Genomic DNA, 25,549 nt, shown 5'->3' on the forward strand with positions numbered 1-25,549 from the left:
GCCAGGGCTGTAAAAGAAGAGGGACAGCAGACAGAGGCAGTAGCCTGCAGGCTGAGACTGGAAGGCTGTGAGCCAGGCAGACACACCCAGTTGGCAGGGGACGAGGAGTAACTGCAGCAAGAATATGCAGGGCATCAGCCTACATGCAAAATCGTGGCTGGGATCCACCTCAACACTGAGACCCTACCCTTTATATCCCTGTACTGGATTGCCCCTAGGAGCTGGGTTAGTGTCTTGTTGTAACTGTGCCTTAGTAAATCATGCCTTTTGGTGTCTGGCAGTCCTAGTAAAGGAACCCTCCCCTTACTCAAAAAGTATGAGTGTTTATGGGAACTATCAAGGGCCTGAACCTCTAGAGCAGAGTGCTTGGAGCACATGCAGCGCGTGCCACACCCAGCTGCATTCAAGGTAAGTCTACAGTGCGGCTGGGAGCATGCTTCCCAGCATGGGTAGACACAGACAGGCTAGCTCTGCTAGCTGCGGGGAGCACAGGTGGTGGCTTGCACTAGCTGCCTGACCCAATGGGTACGTACCTGGGCAGCTAGCCTAAGCTTCCACCCGTGCTACTCTGAGCTACACTGCTATTCTTAGCACACTAGCACCCTGCTGCAGTGTAGACATGCCGTTAGAGGCAGACTGCTGCCTCGCATCACTCAAACACACTGCTATAGACCGGATCACTTACAATATTTAGAATGCCACAGTGCTCAGAATAGGTTCCAGCATATATGGGAACCCACAGTCCTTGCCCTAAACCAGGGATAGTCAATTCTTTTTGTCAAGGTCCACATTTCCTGGTTAAGGTACAGTCAAGGTCCAGACTCCAGAGAAAATAATAATAAAAAAAAAAACTAGTAACAATAATGATAACAATAAGTAAATAAAAAGATTTTGGGGTCTGTTCACAAATGTCTGACCATCTGGATTTGGTCCGCAGTCCACCTATTGACTATCCCTGCCCTAAATGGACAAAGCCAAATGATTGACGGGAGACAAGGATGTAAAATAGGGGTGGTGATAGCTACAAGTCATATTGGTTACTTTTAAGTTAAACTAACACATTCTCCCTCCATCTTTCAATCCCCTCACCTTCCCTTTAGCCTCAGCAATCTACAACTTGAATACTTGCATTGGTTCACATTTCCTCCCCAACTTCAACTCCTCCCCTGCATGTGAACAAGGATTCACTAAAAAGGTAAATAATTGAAATAAGCAGATGACTCCGTCAACTACTTTCTTACAAAAGAGTATGTGCTGTGGAACTCCTATCCCTAACTTCCAAGTCAGTAGCATTTTGAACTCCGAACCCTCTTAAACTAGCAGCCTGAGGAAAAGATAGGAACATGAGGTTTGTTGTGTCCTCAGTTTCTGCAGAGCACAAAAATTGACACTCTAGATGGGGAGTTAGGGTTTGAGTGTCCCTGCTGAGGCATCTCTATTTGTAAATATAAGAGGTGGGGAAGGGAGCAAATCAAACAGAGGGCCCTTATTGCTGGCATGGAAAGCCTGCTGAAGGACCCATCAAAAGAAAGCCTAAGCATAAAACCCCCAGTTTTATATAAAATTGTATATACCACTCCACCACCACCACCCACCCACCCACCTGTGCAAACAGATTTTTTTGGTTCAGTGGCCGAACTTGGTGATGGAAGGGAGAAAAGTTAGTTTCAAGCCAAATAAAATGTTTTGTTTTGAAAAGTATCAAAACATTTTGATTTTTGTTGCAACTTATTTCTGGGAGGGCTGGGGGTAGGGTGACCAGACAGCAAATGTGAAAAATCAGGACAGGGTGTTGGGGGGTACCAGGAGCCTATATAAGAAAAAGACCCAAAAATCAGGACATCTGGTCACCCTAGCTCGGGGGTTGCTCTTGTTTTTACAAAAACAATTCAGCGAATTCAACCCAATTCCTTGCTGACAGGAAGGGGTGGAGAGAGAAGAGCAAAAGCACTGGATAATGGGCCGGGGCCATAAAACCTGAGCTTCGCTCTCAGTACACTGCAGATCAGGAACAGGCACAGACAAAGCTTCCACCATCACTGCCCATGCTGTCCTGCATGTATTTAGTATTGGGTGAGCAACATTAATGACACTTAAACCCACACAAAACCCCTCTCACCTGAAATGACTTCCAGAAGTAACATGAGTTTAAGACCATCCCTGAAATCTTCCTCTATGTTGTCAATCTGCGTGCCGGCTTTGCGGAGGTGAGAGTTACACCATGCTGTGAATGTCTAGAAACAGGAGGGAAGAGAAGAGAAAAAAAAAAAAGTGGTTAGCAATCTTCCAATGGCTATATTACAGTTCAAAAAAGGAAATACGGAGAACCAAAGAATTGATGCTAGGATACAGGGGGTTAGCTTCAAGCCACAATTAGACTGAACAACTCTTGATGCATTGACCCTGCACTAGAGCCAGTACCTGAAGACACAGAGGGCCTGCAAAGCCCTTCCACGTATGAGTACAATACTAATAAGAGTTTAGTAGAAACAACTACTCAATCCAGGGCTCCAGGATGTCACGTTCTCCTGAACGCCCCCTAATTTTGGGTGCTCAGCTTGAGACACCTGAAACTGATTTTCAGAAGTGTTAGGCATTCACAGCTCCCATTTACTTCTCTTGGCTCAGTCGCACAATATGTCAGAAAGGAAAATAATCCAGGTCTACCTATTCCAAGATGGGTGTTTGAACCAGAGGACCATTCTTTTACCCACCTTTTTCCTTCGTCAGTAAAGCATTAGGAAGTACGACAGCCTGCACACTTATGGAGACTACATAGAGCAGAGCCTCTCAAAGTGTGAGAGCAATATCTTAAAAAGGATGGCCTTGTGGCCTATCTCCTCTCTGCTTCATAGGCCTGGTCTACACTATGACTTTTAATTCGGATTTAGCAGCGTTAAATCGAATTAACCCTGCACCCGTCCACACATTTATTTTCGAAATAAAGGGCTCTTTAAATTGATTTCTGTACTCCACCCCAACGAGCGGAGTAGCGCCAAAATCGATATTGTCATTTCGAATTAGAGTTAGTGTGGCTGCAATTCGATGGTATTGGCCTCCGGGAGCTGTCCCAGAGTGCACCATTGTGACCGCTCTGGACAGCAATCTGAACTCAGATGCACTGGCCAGGTAGACAGGAAAAGTCCCGCGAACATTTGAATTTCATTTCCTGTTTGCCCAGCGTGGAGAGCACAGATGACCACAGATAGCTCAGCTCATCAGCACAGGTAACCATGCAGGCCGATAATCGAAAAAGAGCACCAGCATGGACCGTACGGGAGGTACTGGATCTGATCACTATATGGGGAGAGGATTCAGTGCTAGCAGAACTTCGTTCGAAAAGACGAAATGCCAAAACTTTTGAAAAAATCTCCAAGGGCATGATGGAGAGAGGCCACAATAGGGACTCAGATCAGTGCCGCGTGAAAGTCAAGGAGCTCAGACAAGCCTATCAAAAAACAAAGGAGGCAAACGGTCGCTCCGGATCAGAGCCGCAGACATGCCTCTTCTACACCGAGCTGCATGCAGTTCTAGGGGGGGGGGCGCCACCACTACCCCACCTCTGACCGTGGATTCCGAGGCGAGGATAATCTCATCAGCTACACCTGAGGATTCTGTGGATGGGGAAGAGGAGGACGAGTTTGCAGAGAGCACCCAGCACTCCATTCTCCCCAACAGCCAGGATCTTTGTCTCAGCTTGACCGAAGTACCCTCCCAACCCAATATCCAAGACCATGACCCCATGGAAGGGACCTCAGGTTAGTTTACCTTTTAAAATATAAAACTTGTTTTAAAAGCAAGCGTTTTTTAATAATTACTTTGCCCTGAGGACTTGGGATGCATTCGCAGCCAGTACAGCTACTGGAAAAGTCTGTTAACGTGTCTGGGGATGGAGCGGAAATCCTCCAGGGACATCTCCATGAAGATCTCCTGGAGGTACTCCAAAAGCCTTGCCACAAGGTTTCTGGGCAGTGCAGCCTTATTCTGTCCTCCATGGTAGGACACTTGACCACGCCATGCTTGCAGCAAGTAATCTGGTATCATTGCATTACAAAGCCTGGCAGCGTATGGTCCCGGTGTTTGCTGGCATTCAAGCAACATCCGTTCTTTATCTCGCCGTGTAATCCTCAAGAGAGTGATATCGCTCATGGTAACCTGGTTGAAATACGGGAATTTAATTAAGGGGACAGAGGTGGCCGTTCCTACTGGGCTGTTTGCCTGTGGCTGAAAAGAAATCCTTCCCTGCAGTTAGCCAAGCGCGTGTGTGTGTGTGGGGGGGAATTGGCCCTGAGCTTTTCGCGTTTGGCTAACAGGGATCTTCCCTGTTACCAGACACGCGGTGGGGGGAGGGGTACAGCGATCATTCCAGATAATTCATGGCGGAGGGGGCGTTTAGTTTGGTTTCTGCAGGGATATTCCCCGATACCAGCCACGCGGTGGGAGGAGGGATAAAGTGATCATCCCAGAGAATTGGATGGGGGGGGGTTTACTTTGTTTTCTTCTGCTGAAGGTTAACAGGAAAACCGCAGCAGTCAACGGGCTTTGCTTGGTATGTGGGAAAGAAGGGCACAGAAGCCGAAAGACAATGGCTTACCATGGCCACATGCAAGCTGAATTCTGTTGCCCGGACCTGCGTCTGTGATCTCTAACACCAAAGCCACAGGCACTCAATATTAAGATGGAAAATGCGACCTTGTACTGAAATCACATGTGCTATGTAATGTGAATAGTGTTGTTCACCATGAAAGAGTATAAGCATTGTTCTGTAAAATGTATCATTTTAAAAACTTCTCTCCTTTTTTTCTACCCTCCCTCCAGCAGCTGCAAATTTTTCAAGCCTCCCTCCTCCGTCCCGCAGGCTCTCTCAGATAAGGCGGCGGAGAAAGAGGAAGCGAGACAAGATTTTCACGGAAATAATGGAATGCACCTGCAATGAAAGAGCTCATTTGAATGAGTGGAAAGACACGGTATCTAAATTTAGGAAAGATGCCAGTGAACGTGAGGTCATGAGGGACGCTCGAGATGAGAGGTGGCAGGCTGCAATGCTGGGGCTGCTGCATGAGCAAACGGACATGCTCCGGCGTCTAGTGGAGCTTCAGGAACGGCAGCAGGATAACAGACTGCCGCTGCAGCCACTGTATAACCTCCCTCCCCCCTCACCATGTTCCATATCCTCCTCACCCAGACGTGTAAGAACACGGGGGGGGGGGGGGGGGGGAGGAGGCTCTGTGCACCCTCCCACTCCAGCCCAGTGGCCAGCCCAACCAAAAGGCTGTCATTATATTGAATTTTTTCAGTGGCCTTTTACTTCACTCCCATCCTCCTCCCAAACCTCACCCAGATTACCTTGTCGGTTCTCTCCCTATGTTTATAATCAATTAATAAAGAACACATGATTTTTAAACGATAGTGACTTTATTTCCTTTGAAAGCAAGCTGGGGGAAGGGGAAGGGTGGGTTCCTTACAGAGAATGAGTCAATACAGGGAGCAGGTTTTCATGAAGGAGAAACAAACAGAAATTTCACACTGTAGCCTGGCCAGTCATGAAACTAGTTTTCAAAGCTTCTCTGATGCACAGCGCTTCCTGGTGTGCTCTTCTAATCGCCCTGGTGTCTGGCTGCGCGTAATCAGCAGCCAGGCGATTTGCCTCAGCCTCCCACCCCACCATAAAGGTCTCCCCCTTACTTTCACAGAGATTGTGGAGCACACAGCAAGCAGAAATAACAATGGGGATATTGGTTTGGCTGAGGTCTGAGCGAGTCAGTAACGATCGCCAGCGACCTTTTAAACGGCCAAATGCACATTCTACCACCATTCTGCACTTGCTCAGCCTGTAGTTAAACAGCTCCTGACTCCTGTCCAGGCTGCCTGTGTATGGCTTCATGAGCCATGGCATTAAGGGGTAGGCTGGGTCCCCAAGAATAACTATTGGCATTTCAACATCCCCAACGGTTATTTTCTGGTCCGGGAAGTAAGTCCCTTGCTGCAGCCGTTTAAACAGATTAGTGTTCCTGAAGACACGAGCGTCATGAACCCTTTCCGGCCAGTCCACATTGATGTTGGTGAAACGTCCCTTGTGATCCACAAGTGCTTGCAGCACCATTGAAAAGTACCCCTTGCGGTTTATGTACTGGGTACCCTGGTGCTCCGGTGCCAAGATAGGGATATGGGTTCCATCTATCGCCCCACCACAGTTAGGGAGTCCCATTGCAGCAAAGCCATCCACTATGACCTGCACATTTCCCAGAGTCACTACCTTTCGTAGCAGCACCTCAGTGATTGCTTTGGCTACTTGCATCACAGCAGCCCCCACAGTAGATTTGCCCACTCCAAATTGATTCCCGACTGACCGGTAGCTGTCTGGCGTTGCAAGCTTCCACAGGGCTATTGCCACTCGCTTCTCAACTGTAAGGGCTGCTCTTATCTTGGTATTCTGGCGCTTCAGGGCAGGGGAAAGCAAGTCACAAAATTCCAAGAAAGTGCCCTTACGCATGCGAAAGTTTCGCAGCCACTGGGAATCGTCCCACACCTGCAACACTATGCGGTCCCACCAGTCTGTGCTTGTTTCCCGGGCCCAGAATCGGCATTCCATGGCTATAACCTGCCCCATTAACAGCATGATCTCCAAAGCACCGGGTCCCGCGGTTTGATAGAATTCCATGTCCATGTTCTCATCACTCTAGCTGCCGTGCTGCCACAGCCTACTCCTCGCCGCCTGGTTTTGCAGGTTCTGGTTCAGCATAAACTGCACGATAACGCGCGAGGTGTTTACAATGTTCATGACTGCTGTCTTGAGCTGAGCGGACTCCATGCTTGCCGTGGTATGGCATCTGCACTATTCACCCAGGAAAAAGGCGCGAAACGGTTGTCTGCCGTTGCTTCCCTGGAGAGAGAGGAGGATATACCCAGAACCACCCGCGACAATGTTTTTGGTCCCATCAGGCACTGGGATCTCAACCCAGAATTCCAATGGGTGGAGGAGACTGCGGGAACTATGGGATAGCTACCCACAGTGCAGTGCTCCAGAAATTGACGCTAGCCCCAGTACATGGACGCACACCACCGAATTAATGTGCTTAGTGTGGCCACATACATTCGACTTTATACAATCTGTTTCCAAAATTCGAATTATATAAATTCGGATTAATCCCATAGTGTAGACATACCCATAGTAACACAAGCTACCTCACCTCACATTCATGATCATTTAACATCCCTACGGCAGCTGCAGCTGCTTATGTGGAAGAATAAATGCTTTCCAAATAATAGTGGTATTTGCTGCCTGTAATGTAATATAGTAGCTGGAAGAGAGAAAAATCAAGCACCTGATAAGACACCAGAAAGCGTTCTGTGGTCTGCTGATTGTCCATGGACCATTGTTTGGGAGCCGGTGCAGACACCTCTAAGATAGAATACAGCCTCCGTTCTATAAACTAGCAATTCTACGCAGCAGAAGGAATTTAGGCTCCCAGAGCAGATATATCCGAATTCCAGTTGTGCCTGGACACTAACACCTACGTACTCTTGGGAAATGCCCTGGGTCTTAAATAATCCCAGGTGGTCAGAGCATCAGATTTCTCAAGGGGATGAGCATAACCACAGAAAAGATTTAGTCAGCAGTTGTGGTGAAATTTGTCTCAGTCATCTGCAATCTGTGATCATGACTGTTTGGTCAGTCATGAGAAAGACCTAAATTAAGATTAGCATTTTGAACACATGGTAATATAGATTGCCTGGATATCTCTTCCTTATCAGCTGGTAGGTTGCTAAGGGGAAGCATCATATATGTGAGGCCAGAAATGTCGTGTGCCTATTGTTCACTTAGAAATTAAAATAATAAATACCTCAAGTTCAAAGTGTGGCAGTGTGCTAACTAGCTGAATAAAAGGATCTTGGGTGGAGTAGCAGAGGAGAACTGAGAACCTGAATTACCTCACTCCCCACCCTTAAATAGGATTTGCCTATGACGGAAGTCCTTTGTTTCCTAGTTTGAACCTCCCACCCCCAGTTTCTCCTGGAAAAGTACAGAATTCAAGATGGGTTCCAGTATCCAGTGACATGCTTACTTGCCTCTGTAGCCATTCTTCACAGGCTGACCTACACATTCACAGGAAGACTAAGCTCTTTTACAGTCCATTGGCTCTTGCTGATGGGCCATCAGCATTGGAGGCTTTTTCATTGTTGTACCTGAAGTGTTAGCGGGGGCGTCACCCAAAGTAACATAGTTGAAATATAGATATAGTCAATATTCCTAATTTCAGATACAGAAATGATACATGCATACAAATAGGACAATCGTATTCAGTAAATCATAACCTTTCCAACGATGTCTCACATGAGCCATCTTGCATAAAGTATATCTCAGTTATGTCATATAAATATCATAAGCATATTTTCATAAAGAACGTGGAATGACACGTCACACCTCTGCTCTGAGATTACTGCCAGAGGGATGGTCACTGACCAATGCGGAGGCAGTGTGCCTAAAATTCCTTTTTGGCTTTGGTTATACAACCGCCAAGTGTTACCAAACACTGTAATGTCATTCATAGGTGTTTTTGCAAAGTTCTGGGTTTCTGTTCCCAGATTGCCAGAAAACATTGTGCTGAGTAGCATTGTGTACATAATGCAGATGTCAGTGTCCTTTAAAGTGTAGGTGTCTTGGCATTTAGCCACCAATGCTAGGAGGCAGTGTGCCTCAGTTTCCCCTTCCACACAGCAGTCTAGATTGGTTATGCTTTCTCTACTGTGCCAAACTCTAAGCTTGTTTACAGGTACCAGCTGAGAAGCAGTACGCTCATAACTTTCTTGTTACTACTCCCAGTCTGTACCAAAGATTTTTCCAAAAATCATGCATGTTACACATTTTTAAAGTATTTACCACCAGTATCAAATTATTTGTCTTAACTTTGTCTCTTACTACACACACTGTGGGTTATCAGCAAATTTATGACAGAGAGGTGCTTCCAAGTATGATTATCATACTATGCCTTCTATCTAAACAGATCAGTTTGTTCAGCATTTATGGTATTTCGCATCCCCTCAGTAAAAGTTCTTACTTTGGGAATGTCTTTGGGGTTTTGGCAAGGAAAGGGTGTAAGGAGACCTTGTATGTTACTGGCCCTCCCCCTGGGGAGTTGCATTTCTTCTCCAGGGTTAAACCCATGCGAAGAATCCACCCCCTCTCCTGAGAATCCTTTGTGCTGTTCACCTCCAACACTCAGGTTTGATGCTTAGCTGTGGGGAGGGGTTTACCTGCCCGGGAAGTGACTGTCTCCGCCCCTTCATCAGGTGGATCATTAGCATGTTCACAGACACCAAAATGCTTGGAAGAACCCCCCCCCCCCCCCCGCCTTAAAGAGACAGAGTTAGTTTTCACAAGTACAGTAGGAAAAACATTTTGCCAAAGTGGGGCCTGGAGTGGGGTACCCTTAGTCACCCCTCTCGCTGTTCCAAAGAGGACAGTTGTATGGTTGCTCCCCTCCGGGAGGTCAGATACACAGTTCCCCCTTAAAACCTGAGCCACCGGTGAGATGCCTGGGATTACAGATGTAGATCCAGCAAATTTCTCCTGGGCAAAACCCTTCCCTGCAATGAATGGGGAGACATTCTTGTACTCCCCCACTTTCCTTCTTAACTTCTTTCTTTGGGCCCCCTGCCAGAGCACACACCCCTGCGCTCCCTGGAGGGCAATCTGTCCCCTGTCCAGTTCTGGGCTCACAGATACCAGCCATGACAGACTCTTCACTGTCAATCCCTGTACCCTTCTCCGTCTTTGAATGGGGTTGGCCTCCAGTTACAGAGCCTCTGGAATCCTCATCCCCCCCACCCCTCCCGCAGCAGTTTCTTGGATCCCACCTTCCCCCTCTAAAGCTTCCTCCAGGACACATTTCCCTATGCATCCTAGAGCAGGATTTATCCCTTGCTTAACTGCAACCTCCTGGCAGCCAGCAACCTGGACAGTCTCCTTACCATAAGGCAAAACATTCCCCTCCCCTGAGGGAACAGCCACGGGACAGGAGCTGGTTCTAGTCAACCCCACCTCTTGGGGCAAATGGCTTTGCAGTCCTGGAGAGGAATTAAAGAGAGACTCTTCCATTTTCTCAGCAGTATCTTTAGTTTTGCTCCTTCCCACTGGGGCTTCAGCACAAGATTTCTCCTCGCTGCTGACAGACCCCTGTATAGCCCTAGCCACATTGAAAAAGTCATTACCCAAAAGAATTTGTGTTGGGTTATGAGAAACCGCAGTCACGGTTAACTCAGCTTGCAAATCCCCAGCTTCCACGTGCACTTTAGCCAAAGGCACAGTGATTTTGTGACCCCCTACTAACAAAAGCTCTGCCATCTGTCCTGGCAGTATGTCTTTCTCCTGACCACAGATATTTCTGCACCAGTATCTCTCCTTGAAGGAAATTCTGCGCCATTTACTCTGACAGCCTTCATGTGCTTACTGCCTGGCTGTACAGTGGCAAGTTTCACAAATCCTGTGTGATAAGTGGCAACTGCCTGAGGTGTGTCTGTGCTCTGGGTAACAGCATTTCCCTGAGTTACCCGTTGCCTGTTCCCACCCAGCATAAGGCATTTATTCCTCAGGTGCTCAGTGGAATTACGATAGCACCTTCTGGGTGCTTCTGCTTTCACAGGAGACTTGGGACAGGGACTGCAGGAGTGAACTTGGGGAGGTGAGTGTCCAGCCTCCCATCCACCCTCCTCCTTCCCAGGAGTAAAACAGGGACTTTGCTTCCCACCGAACTTTGACCCCTCTGCCTGTGATTTACTCCTTCTAGGTGGTTGGGATTGCTCAAATTTATCATCATAAGCAAGTGCATCGACTGTTTCCACCTTTTTATCCCATAAACACTGTTTTACATCATCACTAGACATATTCAGGAACTGTTCCTGAGCAACCAAATCACAAATTCCTTCAAAGTTTGAAATACCTTTTCCCCTCACCCATTTATCCAGTAGATCTCTAATTTGGTTCACATAAACCACATTACTTAATCCAGTCCCTCTCTTAAGACTTCTAAATTTTACTCTATAAATTTCAGGTGTAATCTGAAACTGTTTTAAAACCAAATCCTTACATTTACCATAATTGGAAGCATCACCCATGGGCATCTTATTGAATATGTCCAGAGCTCTCCCAGTCAATTTTGCAACCAAAGTGGTCATCTTTTGATCCTCAGAAATTGCATGGAGCATACACAATCTCTCAAAGGCGATGAAATATTCAGCAATGTCACCAGACTCACTATATGGTGGGCACAACCGCTCCTACTTGTGGATTTTTGGAGAGGTGGGGGTTCTGTCTCCTCCACTTCATTACAGCCAGTTCATGCTTCTGGGCTTCCCTTTCTCTCTCAGCCTCGAACTGTCTCAGTTCCATGGCTTGCTTCTGGGCTTCCCTTTCCCTGTCAGCCTCAAGTTGGCTCAGTTCCATGGCCCTCTGATGTGCAGACTTCTGCTCATCAATTTCCATCTGTTTTAATTCTGTCTGTCTCTTGGGTATTTTTTCCCTTTTCCTCTACCTGCAACCTGTAGAGCTCCAACTTCCTCATAGCTTCACTTTCACTCATTTTCATACTTTTCTGTCCCTACCTCTCTTGCCCAAAATAAGCAAACAGAAAATAACAAACCAATAACTACTTTGTCTGTTCTCTAGCCACCACACTTAAAACTACCACCAGTGTTTCAGGGCAATAAGCCGTGCACACTATCCTGCTCAACTATGCCACTGTGATGGGTTGGACCCCTTGGGAAGCCACCTGATGTGCTGAGATACCACTGAGTCTATCTGTTCTGCCAGCATGGGCCCCCTTTAACCGGTCTTGCTGAGCCAGGCTCTTAAAAACCTCCTCTAACACACACAGAGGCAGGGCCACATCCAGCTGCAGATCAGCTCTGGGAAGACTCAGTTTAAGGGACTTGCTCCAGCACTCAGGTGTCCACCTCCCTTGGAGTACAGATCCACAGATATAATATGAAATTCGCCCCCTCCCTCATTGCGGAGAGAGGCGTGCACACTTCTTCCCCCTCCCTCCCTCTCCCGCAGTTAGAAATCACAAACTGGGTTATATTGTAAACCAGAAATAAATTTATTAACTATAACAGGTGTATTTTAAGTACTTAAGGAGGTAGCAGACAGAACAAGGCAGATTACTAGGAAAATAAAACAGAGCACGCAAACTAAGCTTAATACACTAAAGAAACTGATTACATGCAAGTTCTCACCCTAAATGTGGTTCTAATAATCTTCTTCAGAGGCTAGACGCGCTTCCAGCCTGGGTCCAGTTCTTTCCCCCAGTTCAGTCTTAGTTGTTTCCAGCAGTCATCTTGGGTGAGGTAGCAGGAGAGAACTGATGACCTGGATTAACTCACTCCCCACCCTTAAATAGGATTTGCATAAGGCGGGAGTCCTTTGTTTCCTAGTTGCGCCCCCAGCTTCTCGTGAAAAAGTTCAGAATTCAAGATGGGTTCTAGTATCTGGTGACATGGCCACATGCCTCTGTAGGGCTCCTGTACCCATTCTTCACAGGCTGACCCACAGGTTCACAGGAAGACTAAGCTCTTTTACAGTCCATTGGCTCTTGCTGATGGGCCATCAGCACAGTCGGGCTTTTTCATTGTTGTATCTGAAGTATTAGCAGGGGGCATGTAGTGGGGTGATCACCCCGTTCCTACCCGGAGGGGTTAAAAACAGCCCTGTAGAGGGCTGTAGCTGGGGAAAGGCTGATTGGGGAAGCAGCCTCAGCTGGGGTCACGCCCAAATTAGGGCCCAGCTGGCCCTTATAAGAGGGCAGAGAGTCTCTCTCTGTCTCTAGAGGGAGAAGGGCCTGGCTGCTGGGAAGCTGAACCAAGTATCTAAAGTAGAGCAGGGCTGAGGAAAGGCCAGACAAGCTGGGGAGCTCTGGTCTGGAAAACTCCCAGGCTGCAGGCCTTGTTAAGGGCCAAAAAGGTACTGGGGTTGCAACGGGGCAGCCCAAGGGTAGGCAGAGGCAGCAGGTCTAACCCCCCCTTGCCAATGATGACTGGCAATTATACTGCAGTCTGCCTCAGTGAGCGGGGGCTAGATGGTGACTGGCAGTAGCCAAAGACTGAGGTGAGGTGGGGATAGGGGGTTGGTGGTTCCGTGGGGAGGGGAGACCCAGAGAGACCACAGGGTACTGCAGGGGGCAGAACACTGGCAGAAGGGGCACCGGGGTCCGGGAGGGACACGGGGGCCAGCAGCAAGGAGAGATACCAGCCTGCAGAGGGCGCTCCTGGGTCAAAGGGCTAATTCCCAGGACGACTGACAGGAGGCGCCGCAGGGGTGAGTCATCGCATCATTACAGGGCATCACCCAAAGTAACAGTTGAAATATAGATACATAATCAACATTCCTAATTTCAGATACAGAAGTGATACATGCATACAAATAGAACAATCATATTCAGTAAATCATAACCTTTCCAAGGATATCTCATGAGCCATCTTGCATAAAGTATATCTCGGTTAGGTCATATTTGTATCATAAGCATATTTTTGTAAAGAATATGGAATGACATCACATGGACAATAACTGCATCTCTGAGGTTGGAAGGCACCTGAGCCCACTTCAATGCTATTGCAAGCCTTTCTTGAGAATGGACCATACCCAAGAACACCAGTTCTGACATGAATTTACTCTGCAAAGCCTGGAAATTCAGTCAGAAAACAGCTGACAGCTCAGTTCCTCCTGGTTGAGCTCCATGTTCATTTAATACAGAAAGTAGTGACAATTCCCAAGGGTACTGGGATGTCCATAGCAGTTTCCCAGCACACCCTTCAGGTCCTACAAAAGTTCACAAGTTGCCATGCAGCCCCACAGGGCACTGATGTAGCAACAGTAGGGAGCCCTGTAGGTGGATGCACTGTTTGCCACGTGGTTGTAGCTGGGTTGGTCCCAGGATATGAGAAAGACAAGGTGAATGAGGTAATATCTTTTATTGGACCAACTTCTGTTGATGAGAGAGAGATGCTTTCGAGCTACACAGACTTGAGGTCTAAAGAAGAATTTGGTGTAGCTCAAAAGCTTGTCTCTCTCACCAAATGAAGTTTGTTCAATAAACAATATTACCCCACCCACCTTGTCTGAGGATGCGCTGGACCATTTTACAAAGGGCAGGCTGATGAATAATAAATGCAGTCACACTGAACTCTCTCACAAACAGCAGCCATCTTGATGTGACTCACAGGAAGCATCCTCGCAAACTGTGGGGTGCACTTTATTGAAAACATTCAGTACATAGAAAGCAACTTTACAATTACATTAGCTACATATGCTGTGCAGGGTAAAGTACCCTGTACTCTTGAAGTAGAGGGTTAGAAAGATGTGTGATGGGCAGATGAGAGGCCCAGGGGTGAGAGAATGTGGTAAGATGGTGGGGTTCTGGAAATTTTACTGTCCTGTAGGGCTAGATATCTTAGCAACCTTGGCTCAAGCCATTTTTACTGACTTCGCTTCATAGAGAATCTCTCACGCACCCCCTCCAATTTTTTTGATTAAGAAAACAGCTCCCCCCCCCCCAAAAGCTAACTGTAGCCATCAGCAGCTGGCAGCCGTTACAGCAGCTGTACTTCCTGTCAGGAGGAAAAAAAGCTTTTGAAAGAGGAAAAGGCTGTTGAAAGCAGCCAACCTCATTTCCCGTGCAAGCCCAGCCCTGGGACCAGCCAGACCAAAACAAAAAAACAACAAAACAAAAAAACCACCTGTGTTTTCTGAGGTGGCGTGAGGCAGCTGGCAATTCTGCACGACATTAATAATTCTTGGAGTATGGAACCTGAGATGTCTTGGAATCCCCATTTAGTTATTCACTGGCTAAAATTACTCCTCTAAAGTGACAGATGTGTATTTCCTAGACGTCTACAAAGGCAAGAGCCAGGACATTGTTTCACTCCACTTTGGGACAAGGAGTTGGAGGTAAAGGGAAACAAGAAATACATTGTTAATCTCAAAGGATTAAAAGAAAAATCTTGCTAAACTGGATATAGTAGTGGCACAAAAAGGTACTGCCAGTTGGGCTTCCGCCACACAAATCCATGACGGTGCCCCTCTATTATTTAGACAGCATTATACATATGTATGGATGGCACTTGACCAAAAATATCCTAAACACAGCCATGCTCCTCGACCCAGAGACCTTAACCTATGTTATAAGCTTAATTTCAGCCTTGAAGACCACAACTCTTCAATTCCCTCCTCAAGGCCCACTTCTGTGATACCTACAAGTTATGAGCCAACTAAGGGTGGCTAGGTTGAAGGGTAGTCGGCAATAGCCGATGTGTGTTCATTAGAATCCCTAAGTGATTAAGAACCATTATGTTGTGCACTTAGCTAGTCCATATAAATGTGTGATTTTATCATCATTACGCTCAGCCTCCCTCCACCCCTTTTCATTTCTATGGTTTGTTACCCCCTCTTTTTGCAGCTTAATTATAAGGCCTTTGGGACAGGGATTGTCTCCCCCACATGTGCTATGTGCTGTTTAAACACTAGAGTCCCCATCTCGACTGAGGCCTTTGAATGCTATTGCAATGTAACTAGTCCGATAAGAAGATAAATTACAAAACAATAAAAAAGTAAAGACTATTAACACTCCTACTGTTCTGGATCTGCTGTTCTTCTTTGGAGAGCAAATATTGTCCTCACTACAAAACTGGAGCAGAGTAAGTGTCCACCAGCTAAGCCATTTCACTTGTGAAGTAAACAGAATATGAATTCAGGTCTTCCTCTTGGTAGCAGACAGTCATTTACTCTATTCATTTTCTTAGTAAGTTTCTTTGGAACCCAACTAACTATATCCCACCTAATTAGATATATATTGCTTTGGTATAGACTTAATTGTTACTCACATGCTGCAGAAGTAGAAGCATGTTCTCCTGAGAGGCATGGGATAAACCAGCCTACAGCAGCTATATGCTGGAAGTAGAATAGACGTGGGCAGACTCCTGTCAGGATTTCCAAAGAGGCTAAAATGAACCTGAGTCATGACATGAGGATAATGCAACAGCCTGTGTTTGACTGCCAAGGTACAGTCTATGGCTCCAGGTGACTAGATTGAGAAGTTTATGGAGATGGGTGTGTTGCTTCCACACATTCTTCCTAACAAAAGATATGGCAACAGAGTACTTGGAAGGAGTAGACCCATTACCAACCATTGATAAGGGAAGAGCATCTGTCCCTCACTAAACCCAGGAAGACTCAATTTTGTGACCTACTAATGGAGCCCTCACCTGCTTTTACAGAGCAAGTCAATGGTAATAGTGACTGCTGCTGCAGGCAGTAGTGACCAGAGCCCCGGCCCCAACAACTCCAAGGCCTTCAGACATTGCACATCCAGTTATCTAGGGTACTTCTTCCTCAACTCTCCTCCCAGGGGTGTTGTCTCTCAACTAGTTTTGTAGCAAGGATTACAGGGGAAAGACTGCTTAAATAGGTAAGCACAGTCCACATGGACTAGTCTCTTTGCTGAGAGAGGAAGAGGCGTTTCAAGAAACAGAGAGAGAATACTTCAAAAAAATATTACATATAAAAATCTGAAACAAAATGCAATGCAAGCCTCTGCTCAGTCACTTTACATTGTGTCCCTTCCTTCTACCCTTTGACTTTGGGTTGTCTGGTTACACTGTAAATTCCTTGGGGCAAGGACCTGACTTCATACATGTATAAAGCAAACACACCCTTTTGGGAGCTATATAGTCCCCCTGCTTCTCCAGCTAGGAAGACCCAAGCTAACCAGATTCCACTGTACCAACTCTTGTTAGCTCCAGCCAGAAGCACAAGAAAAGCATGTGGCTACTTGAGGCCCCCAATTTACTATGAGCACCGTTAACAAGTCATAGTTCCTGGCCTGATCCTCCTCATGGCAATTGGCTGTCCTGCCATTACTGTAGCACCAAGTCGGCGCATGCGCGCGCGCACACACGCATGCACACACCAGACTTCCACCCCAATCCTCCAAAGTCAGTCAGTCTGGCCTTTGCTCATCTCATCGTCCTTTCCCAATCTCACACTTCTTGTATCAACAGCTCTAATGAGACATCCTGCAATTCAGGGGGAAGCCATCGTAAGTCAATATATCCACTGTCAGATTCTTAAGAGTGTGGCAAAGTCTCAGAGCCAGTGCTGAAAGAGAGGATGCACCATTGGGACAGAGACTTCCATTGTTACTTGGACAGATGCTGTGACAGCTACAATATGTTGCACAAGGCAAAACACAGAAGTGACATTGCTGCAAAAAGCGTAAGAGCTCTTCGCAACAGGAAAACACACAAGGCATGATGCACTTCACCCCCTCAAGCAATTTTTGCAATCTAAAATGTCAATGCCACCACAATCATAGAAGTGACAGATATTAATAAAATCAAATGGGCAGTTTTATCTTCTTGCTGAGACATACCAGCTTTATCTGACCTTTTCAGCTGCTCTTTATTCTTTCTAGTCCTACTAAATCCTTCTTCCACCCCAGCCCCTCCTTCTACTGAGGAGTATAAGCTTCCCACCATGGCACAGAGGCTGCACCATAGTTGTACAATAGCTGCAGAGACATTGTAACTAAGCCAAGAAAGTCCTGTTTGCTACTCTCCCATTTAGGAGATTTAAGTCTAGCAGCAAGCAGCTCAAAGGAGCATAAGCTTTGCTAGAACAAGACCGTGTTAATCACCATCAAAAGCTACTCAATTCCCTCTTTGTGTCATAAGTTACATTTAACGTAATGTTATTAACACACACACACACTTCTGAGGCCGAGTAAGTTTCCACAAAGATTTAGTCTGTGTTTAGAAGAGGGGAGACCTTCAGACAGTCAATCCTCTGTGCACTACACAGTACACTATCTACTTTACAAACCAGGTCAGATGTACTTTGCAGTGTGAAATCTTGGGCAAACTATAGCTACCCGGTACCATCCCACAATTTTCAACTGCCACATCTTGAATTAGGGGCAAAGTCCCTCCCTCACCACAAAGTAAAGGCTGTAGGGGCAACACTGAGAAGTAAATGTCATACATGTCTGGAAAACAAAATCAATTCACACAGCCACTGGCGCTTATGTTTGGAGAGCCACGTGTTTGAATAGCTGCACCTGTGTGTTTCTGAGTGCACAACACAGCCTGCTTTTACTACCTGGTTTGGAAGTAGGCACTTTGCATTGGTTCTTGACGTGATGCTGTGCATTATGGGATTTCCTAGAAAGACCCACTAGCTTCTTCAGCAAACTGTAATGCCCTGTCCATGCTACTATTAGGCTTTGTTTAAATTAAAATCATCCAGACCCTCATTCATGGTTCTATAATAGTTTACTAAGAACGGACAGAAAATTGGTTCACACAGGGCTTTGAAGCAACACAATTACCCATTAGAGCAGCTCTGGCTTCCCACAGACTAGACCTACACTATAGAAAGTTGGGATTGTGCACGTGGCTTGTGTTGCAGATTTTACATCTATATCTTCAATGATTGCTCTATATCGATGTGTGCTTCTAGATACACAGCCAGGGCCGGGTCGAGCTTTTTTGCCGCCCCAAGCGGCGAGGGGGTGGGGAGAGGGGCGATTGGCGGCACTTCGGCGGCTGCTCTCCGCTTCATTTTTCAGCGGCCGGTCCTTCTCTCCGAGAGGGACTGAGGGCCCGCCGCCAAAGACCTGGACATGCCACCCCTGTCCATTGACCGCCCCAAGCACCAGCTTCTTCTGCTGGTGCCTGAGCCGGCCCTGTACACAGCAATAAGGGCAAGTTGATCTGAGCAACAAAACTACTTTAAATGTTTATAGCATCTTTTGAAAGCAAAATTGCAGTGACTACATAAGTCACCAAGTTAAAAAAATCAATCAAGAAATATATTAAGTGGATTTTGAGACAGAACCATTTTATCACTGTTTTGCTAGCTCTGTAATAGACCACTGTGGAGGTGCATAGTTTTTGCTGTAGTAGCATGTGTGACCCATAATGTCCAGTCACTGCACTGGCTTTGCTACTAAGTTGCTGGCAAGATTTGTGATTTGTTTGTAACCTGTCTAAATATCTGTCCAGCTGTTAACCTGCCACAGCACAGAAACTGGGCTTCGCATCAATTCTGACTACAGATCCCCATGACTAAGGCTAAGATTTTGTCACGGAATCCAAGACTTCCAGAGACCTCTGAGACATTTTCAGCTTCAGCCCGGGTGCTCCCAGCCACCGTGGGCAGCGGGGGAAAACCTTGGAGCCTAAGCAGTGGTAGGTGCTGGACCGTCCTCCCTCCTCATTGTGTCACAGTTATTTTTAGTAAAAGTCAGGGGTGGGTCATGGGCAATAAACAAAAATTTACTGAAGCCTGTGACCCATTCCTGACTTTTACTAAAAATATCCATGACAAAATCTTAGCCTTATCTCTGACAGATACAGCTGAATCAGTGCTGAACCCTGCTTGGCTGCGAGTGTAGACAAAGGCAAACCATATTCAGCACTGTTTCCGTAGCCATAGCTATTGAAACCTGCCTCTTCAGATACTATGGACATCCTCCCACTCAGACATTTGGTAGCAGTGTAAGGAATGACAGAGGGTGAAAGTGTAAAACACATGTACACTTGCATCTCTCAGGTCCAGGCAATACCCCCAGAAACTCACCAGAGACCAACTCCCTCAATTACACCTCTGTTGCTGCTGAATATACTTTTGTCTCAGGCCTGGTCTACACTACAACGATTTGCTGGCATAGCTATTTTAGCTAGGAGTGTGAAGCTATGACAGCAGCCCCCCTGGTGTAGGTGCAACTATCCCAAGACAAGAGTGCTTCTGTCAGCCTAGACAACTTTTGGGGAGGTGGTGTAGCTAAGTCAGCAGAACTCCTGTCAGCTTAGGCTGCATCTATACTAGGTAGCTCTGCCAGCATAGCTATACTGACCAAGGGTCTGTGGTGTACACACGCCCTTAGCGACCTGCCAGAACTTAGCTGTGCAGCTCATGAGGAAGTCAAGGAGTAAGCAGAAGCCCATTTAGACCAGAGCTATGTCTACACTAGGAGCGCTTTATTGGTATAGGCATCGGTACACTATACCAGCAAAGCTTTCCTAGTGTGCATGCAGCAATGCCAGCAAAGCTGCACTTTGTACCAGTCCCCACAGGGGAACAAACTATACCAGTGCTGGATGCAGTTATACTGGCAAAACTGCACTATAAGACTACGGCTTCTGCCACCACAGCTCTGTCAAACAGGGATCACCAGTCTTCATCCCCTTACCAGACAGACATAGCTAGTGTAGTGGTCTAGGTGAGCAAGAATGAGTCTAGTTTTTTCCTGGGATTTCACAGGTATGAGATGTTTCTACCAGTAAATCAACACTACTGGCAAAGAGGTGGGGGCAGGGGAGAAGACCCCATCCCTTGCAATCCAGTCATACTCTGGGACTGTGAAAACTGAATTAGCAACCACCTGTCACATAAACCAGTCTCACGTGAGTCTGGCATAGGAGTTTCTCATGTATGCTCAGTAAAATCTAATTTTATATGCATTAGATGGGAAGGGGAAAGAAAAGCTGGGATCCTTGCCGAACTGGTTTTCCCCACAGGATATTGCAAAATGCTGTGAAGTGAGTGTACCTTTTATTAGCCAATGACAGACTAAAGTAATGAGAGAAAAACAACCCAGCATGTGCCTCCATAAATACATGGTAAATATTTGCTCTTCTTCCAAGCATATGTGCCTCATGAATCCTGTGTTTCCATTACCATTACAGCGTTGTGCAGCCAGAGGAAGAATCTGCTGCTGCCATTTTAATTCTATTGGCCATTAAATCACTGAGTCAGATGGCATTTCAGATTGGTAAAGTACCGGCAAGGCTTACTTCTGCATGACCAGAACAGTAATAACGTTAGTAAGTCACCAGAAAGGTTTGCCACCTCACTCTTTTCCTCTGAGAAGCAGAAGGAAGTCCTGGCAAAATTAAATAATAAAACTGGGTGTGTTGGGAACATTAAAAGTATGCCCTTAATATTATTTTAAAGTGAAATTCTGATTAGCAAAACTCTTCATTTGGGCTTGAATAGCGATTGTTTCTGTCCTTAGACACCAGCTCACAAGAAAATATAAAAATGTGTGGCAGGCTGTCTGAAGGCAGAATGATGTTACAAGGCAACATCACACAGCGTTGCGGCTTGCATTACATGTTTTGCAAGTTCCAAAAAACATTTTACAGTACTTAAAGCTATATTGAAAGGGATCAACTTGCCAAGCACTAAGATGCAGCCTCTTCTTGGGTGGAAAATAGCAACAAGCTATCAAAAGACAGGAATTAAAAGTCAAATTAATTTATGGAGGCAGAACTCAACCACCCAGATTAGGGTTTGGCCAAGATACCAGGACTAAAACTACTACAAAGAGCCATGCAGCTTGGATGACCACAATTTCCCCAAATTTCCATTTGAAATCTCTCCACTGCTGCAGGAGATGCCTGTATCATGATGGATCTCTGTAATGAGTCCAAGGGAAGAATGTCATCTATTGAGTTATCAACAGCTCTTCCTGCACCCTTCTGGATTTTCCTTGGAGGTCTCCTGTCCACATACTGACTGGATTTAATTCTGGTTTGCTTGAGATCACAGCAAAAGTTTTCAGTAAGGTGAAAACTTTAAGCAGGGTTGAGAAGTGTCCTTGCAGCTGCCTAAACATGGCTCCAGTGAAGGTCTACTCAGAGGATACACCGGTCAAGATGTGTGATGTGTTCCCCACACATGCTGTATTGCCGCAGCTCTGTACAGTAGAACCTCAGAGTTACAAACACCTCGGGAATGGAGGTTGTCCGTAACTCTGAAATGTTCGTAACTTTGAACAACTTTATGGTTGTTCTTTCAAAAGTTTACAACTGATCATTGACTCAATACAGCTTTGAAACTTTAATATGCAAAAGAAAAATGCTGCTTTCCCCTTAACCTTTCAGTAGTTTACGTTTAACATGTACTGTATTTGCCTTTTTTTTTTTGATTGTCTCTGCTGCTGCCTGATTGCGTACTTACAATTCCAAATGGGGTGTATGGTTGACTGGTCAGTTCATAACTCTGGTGTTCTATTGAACTTTGGTTTTGCTTTTAGCACACTCGTGGACTTTGCATACAGTTCCGAGTATTTCTGCTCTCTGTCAAAGCCCTTATTGTTATCAAGAATGTTGCCAACTAGAGCAGCTCTGTCTCCTCACATTTCATGAGAGGACTTGCAGGTGTTGCCTTTTCTATGGTGTTTCCTGTGCTGCTTATTTTGCTGGGGGAGGATAGGTAGTGTTGTCGCTCTGGGCTTTCTAAACACAAAGCTAATATAGAGAGAGTGAATAATTAAAAGAGCGTAACCCGTCTCCCTGCTGCTTTGCACAAAAGGCTGTGCCAATCGAGTCATTCACCTGCTCTAGACAGTTGGCCTGCTTTCAATCACCAGGGCTGGAGCAATTTATCAGTTCCTTGTTCTGTTAAGCAGATGGACCTTGAAATACTCTTGATTTCTAAAGGAGAGAACTGCTTACCAGGAAGAGATTCTTCCCACTGGTGAAGCTTATTCTCTCACCCTCCTCTCACCCCCACCTTCCTCAAAAATACAGCCCCTCAATAGGGACCCTGAGCAGTCAGCAGTCTAATTTCCTCACCTGAAGCATACTAGCCCTTCCTGAATGCAGGGACCGCACTCTGTTATTGAGAGCCAGAGCACCTCACCATGAGCAGGGATGGGGAGGGAAACCTTCTTTAAACCAAAGCTGGAGGACCTCACTTCAGCCATCTGGTAGCAGGAAGGTAGCAGTCTCTCCCTGGCAGCTTTCACAGCCACACCACAAGATCCCATAGTTATGTTTCCAGTGAGAAAGGACCACAAGATCCCATAGTTAATTTCTGGTGAGAAAGAGAATCAGAGCTAGTCATTGGCACTGAGCCTGACAGCTTGGTAACAAAGAGCAAGGAGCTGGAAGGAATACCTGCAACCAAGAGATTTCCTGATGGCTTAGCATAATGGATTTACTATGTATTCATCCTTCATCCTCATCCCCTGTGACTCAAACCAACAGCTAAATTTGCAGGAGGAAAACTAAACTAAACTAGTGAGGACACTGTAACCTTCAAGTCTTTCCCTCCAGATCTCCCATGTTTGTAGATTTGTTCATCACCACCTCTGCAAGAGCCCTGCTTATCCCACTACCTTTGCTCTACTATGCTGAATTCTTCTCCCTTACCTTCACTTCTTCTTGTCTTTACTGATTGCCGTTCCCTTGACCTTCCTAAATCCCAGATCTTCAGGCTTTAGCATGTGCAGAATGCGGTGGCTTTCCTTAGATGTACAAAGAGCATCAACCACATCATCTGTAAGGTGGCAAAAGATGGCTACAGATGCCCATATTGTAACACCAACTATAACAAAATGCAGAATGTTAACACTGATTCACAGCTGTAGGAAAAAACTTTCTTCAGACATCCCAATAGCCTCCTCCTTTGTGCAAATGCATAGTCATTTTAATGACTAACTTGGTTTTGAATTGTTATAATTGACAAAGTGATTCCTGAGTTAGCATGACCCACAGATCTATTATTATTATGAATTATAATTATTTGCATTGCTGTTGTGCCTAGAAGCATTGTGCTCGGTGCTGTACAAACACAAAACAAAAATGATGGTCCTTGCCCCAAGGAGCTCAGAGTCTAAAAGTAAGAGGCAACAGGAAACTAACCAGAATGATAGGAAGGAAAAGCAATGAGATAATGGTCAGCACCACAGACTGCAGTTTCAACACTCCAGCTGGTAAAAACTGTTAAAGTTTTTATATGCAATGTAGCGACTGGACGAAAAGCTCGGTGTGGCTTGAAAGCTTGTCTCTCCCATCAACAGAAGTTGTTCCAATAAAAGATATTACCTCACCCACCTTGTCTCTCTAAGGTTTTTGTAAGCATCATGGCAAAGGAGAGTATTCAGGAGGATACGGTAGCTTTGTGGATGTTTATAGGGAGCTCCTCCCAAGCATGAGGAGCAGCATGGGAGAAAGTGCTTGGTTGAACATTTAGCAAGTGGGCAATGGAAGCAGGCATCTCTGGCATATTGGACGTGGGAGTCTACCTTAATAGTGAATGACTGATGATAGGTAGGGTGGGGATAGCCCCTGAAGGGTCTTGAAAGTGAAGATAAGTAGCTTACATTCGAGGTAACCCAGAAAGGAGAGCCAATGAAGAAATGCAAAGAAAGAGGAAGAGGGGTGACACGCTCAAAGTAACAAGCTAAGAAAATTATCTTGGCAGCATTATTCTGTATGGATACGAGTGGGACAAGACTGCAGTTTTCAAAGCCTGAAGAGAGGATAGTGCAGTAATCGAGACATGAGATAATGAGAGTCTGACCGAGAGTTTTATGATTCTTCGTCAGTTGTGGAAGGAAATAAAAATTAACTCCCTGATCCGACATATAATCACATCTATTGCCAAATGATAAGATTTCATTGATCTGGATGGAATTAAGGTTTTGCATACATATAAAATGAGTATTGGAGGGGGGGGGGAATCCACTACATTTATGTATGGAGATATCCTATCTCCTAGAACTGGAAGGGACTTTGAAAGGTCATCGAGTCCAGCCCCCTGCCTTCACTAGCAGGACCAAGTACTGATTTCGCCCCAGATCCCTAAGTGGCCCCCTCAAGGATTGAACTCACAACCCTGGGTTTAGCAGGCCAATGCTCAAACCACTGAGCTATCCCTTCCCCCCCAACAGAACAATGTAGCCTCAAAAGTAAAATACATATCTGAACCCCAAGGAATTCAGAGGTAGCTTTACTCAGCCCCCCCACTGGCATGTCAGAAATTATCGAAAGGCAGAATGAAAAATGTGGTTTTAATCAAGAAGCGACTGTGAAAGAGGAGTTCAGAGTAACAGCCGTGTTAGTCTGTATCCGCAAAAAGAAGAACAGGAGTACTTGTGGCACCTTAGAGACTAACAAATTTATTAGAGCATAAGCTTTCGTGGACTACAGCCCACTTCTTCGGATGCATCCGAAGAAGTGGGCTGTAGTCCACGAAAGCTTATGCTCTAATAAATTTGTTAGTCTCTAAGGTGCCACAAGTACTCCTGTTCTTCTTTTTGTGAAAGAGGAATCTTCTTACTCAGTAGAACTGCTCCATATGCGTACACCTGATTTAAAACAAAACAGGTACCTACCTTTTACGTTTGTTATCTCTGCTATGGCAGCCCAGCTAAGATAACAGAATCCAGCTCACTATACTTTTTGTGCATGAATAGAATTGATCACTAAATTAGAGTCAGACCTACACCTACAGTCTAAGCCAGCCGGGTTTCACAGTCGTCCCGGGGTGTGTGTGTGTGTGTCTAGTTTGACCTGCAAATCTTTATTATTGAAGATGTAGGTTAGGACCCCGATCCTGCATGTTATAACATGCAGAGCCCCACTGACTTCAGTGGGGCCCTACATAGGTGCAGAGCTCTTCCTAGATGTTGTAACTTGAAGGGCTTAGGCCCAAGTTTGTACAACTATAATTTAGGTTACAAGTAAAAATGTTCTAAGTACCTTGGAT

At 45.9% G+C, this 25,549-nt stretch overlaps 1 protein-coding gene across 8 annotated transcripts in view; it reads right to left on the reverse strand.

Annotated features, from left to right (window-relative positions):
• ACTN1 (actinin alpha 1) overlaps positions 1-25,549 on the reverse strand; it is a 139,652-nt gene that overhangs the window by 68,272 nt on the left and 45,831 nt on the right. For all 8 annotated transcript variants that reach the window (XR_010600614.1, XR_010600615.1, XM_005305913.5 and 5 more), the window contains exon 2: positions 2,120-2,234. Coding sequence is in view for 5 of the 8 variants with exons in the window: in XM_005305913.5 (XP_005305970.1) it covers positions 2,120-2,234 (115 nt within the window). In the remaining 3 variants the exon portion in view is untranslated. The remainder of the gene's footprint in view (positions 1-2,119; positions 2,235-25,549) is intronic.

The sequence above is a fragment of the Chrysemys picta genome, chromosome 4 (genome assembly GCF_011386835.1).
Source record: "Chrysemys picta bellii isolate R12L10 chromosome 4, ASM1138683v2, whole genome shotgun sequence".
In the NCBI taxonomy this organism is placed as follows: Eukaryota; Metazoa; Chordata; order Testudines; family Emydidae; genus Chrysemys; species Chrysemys picta.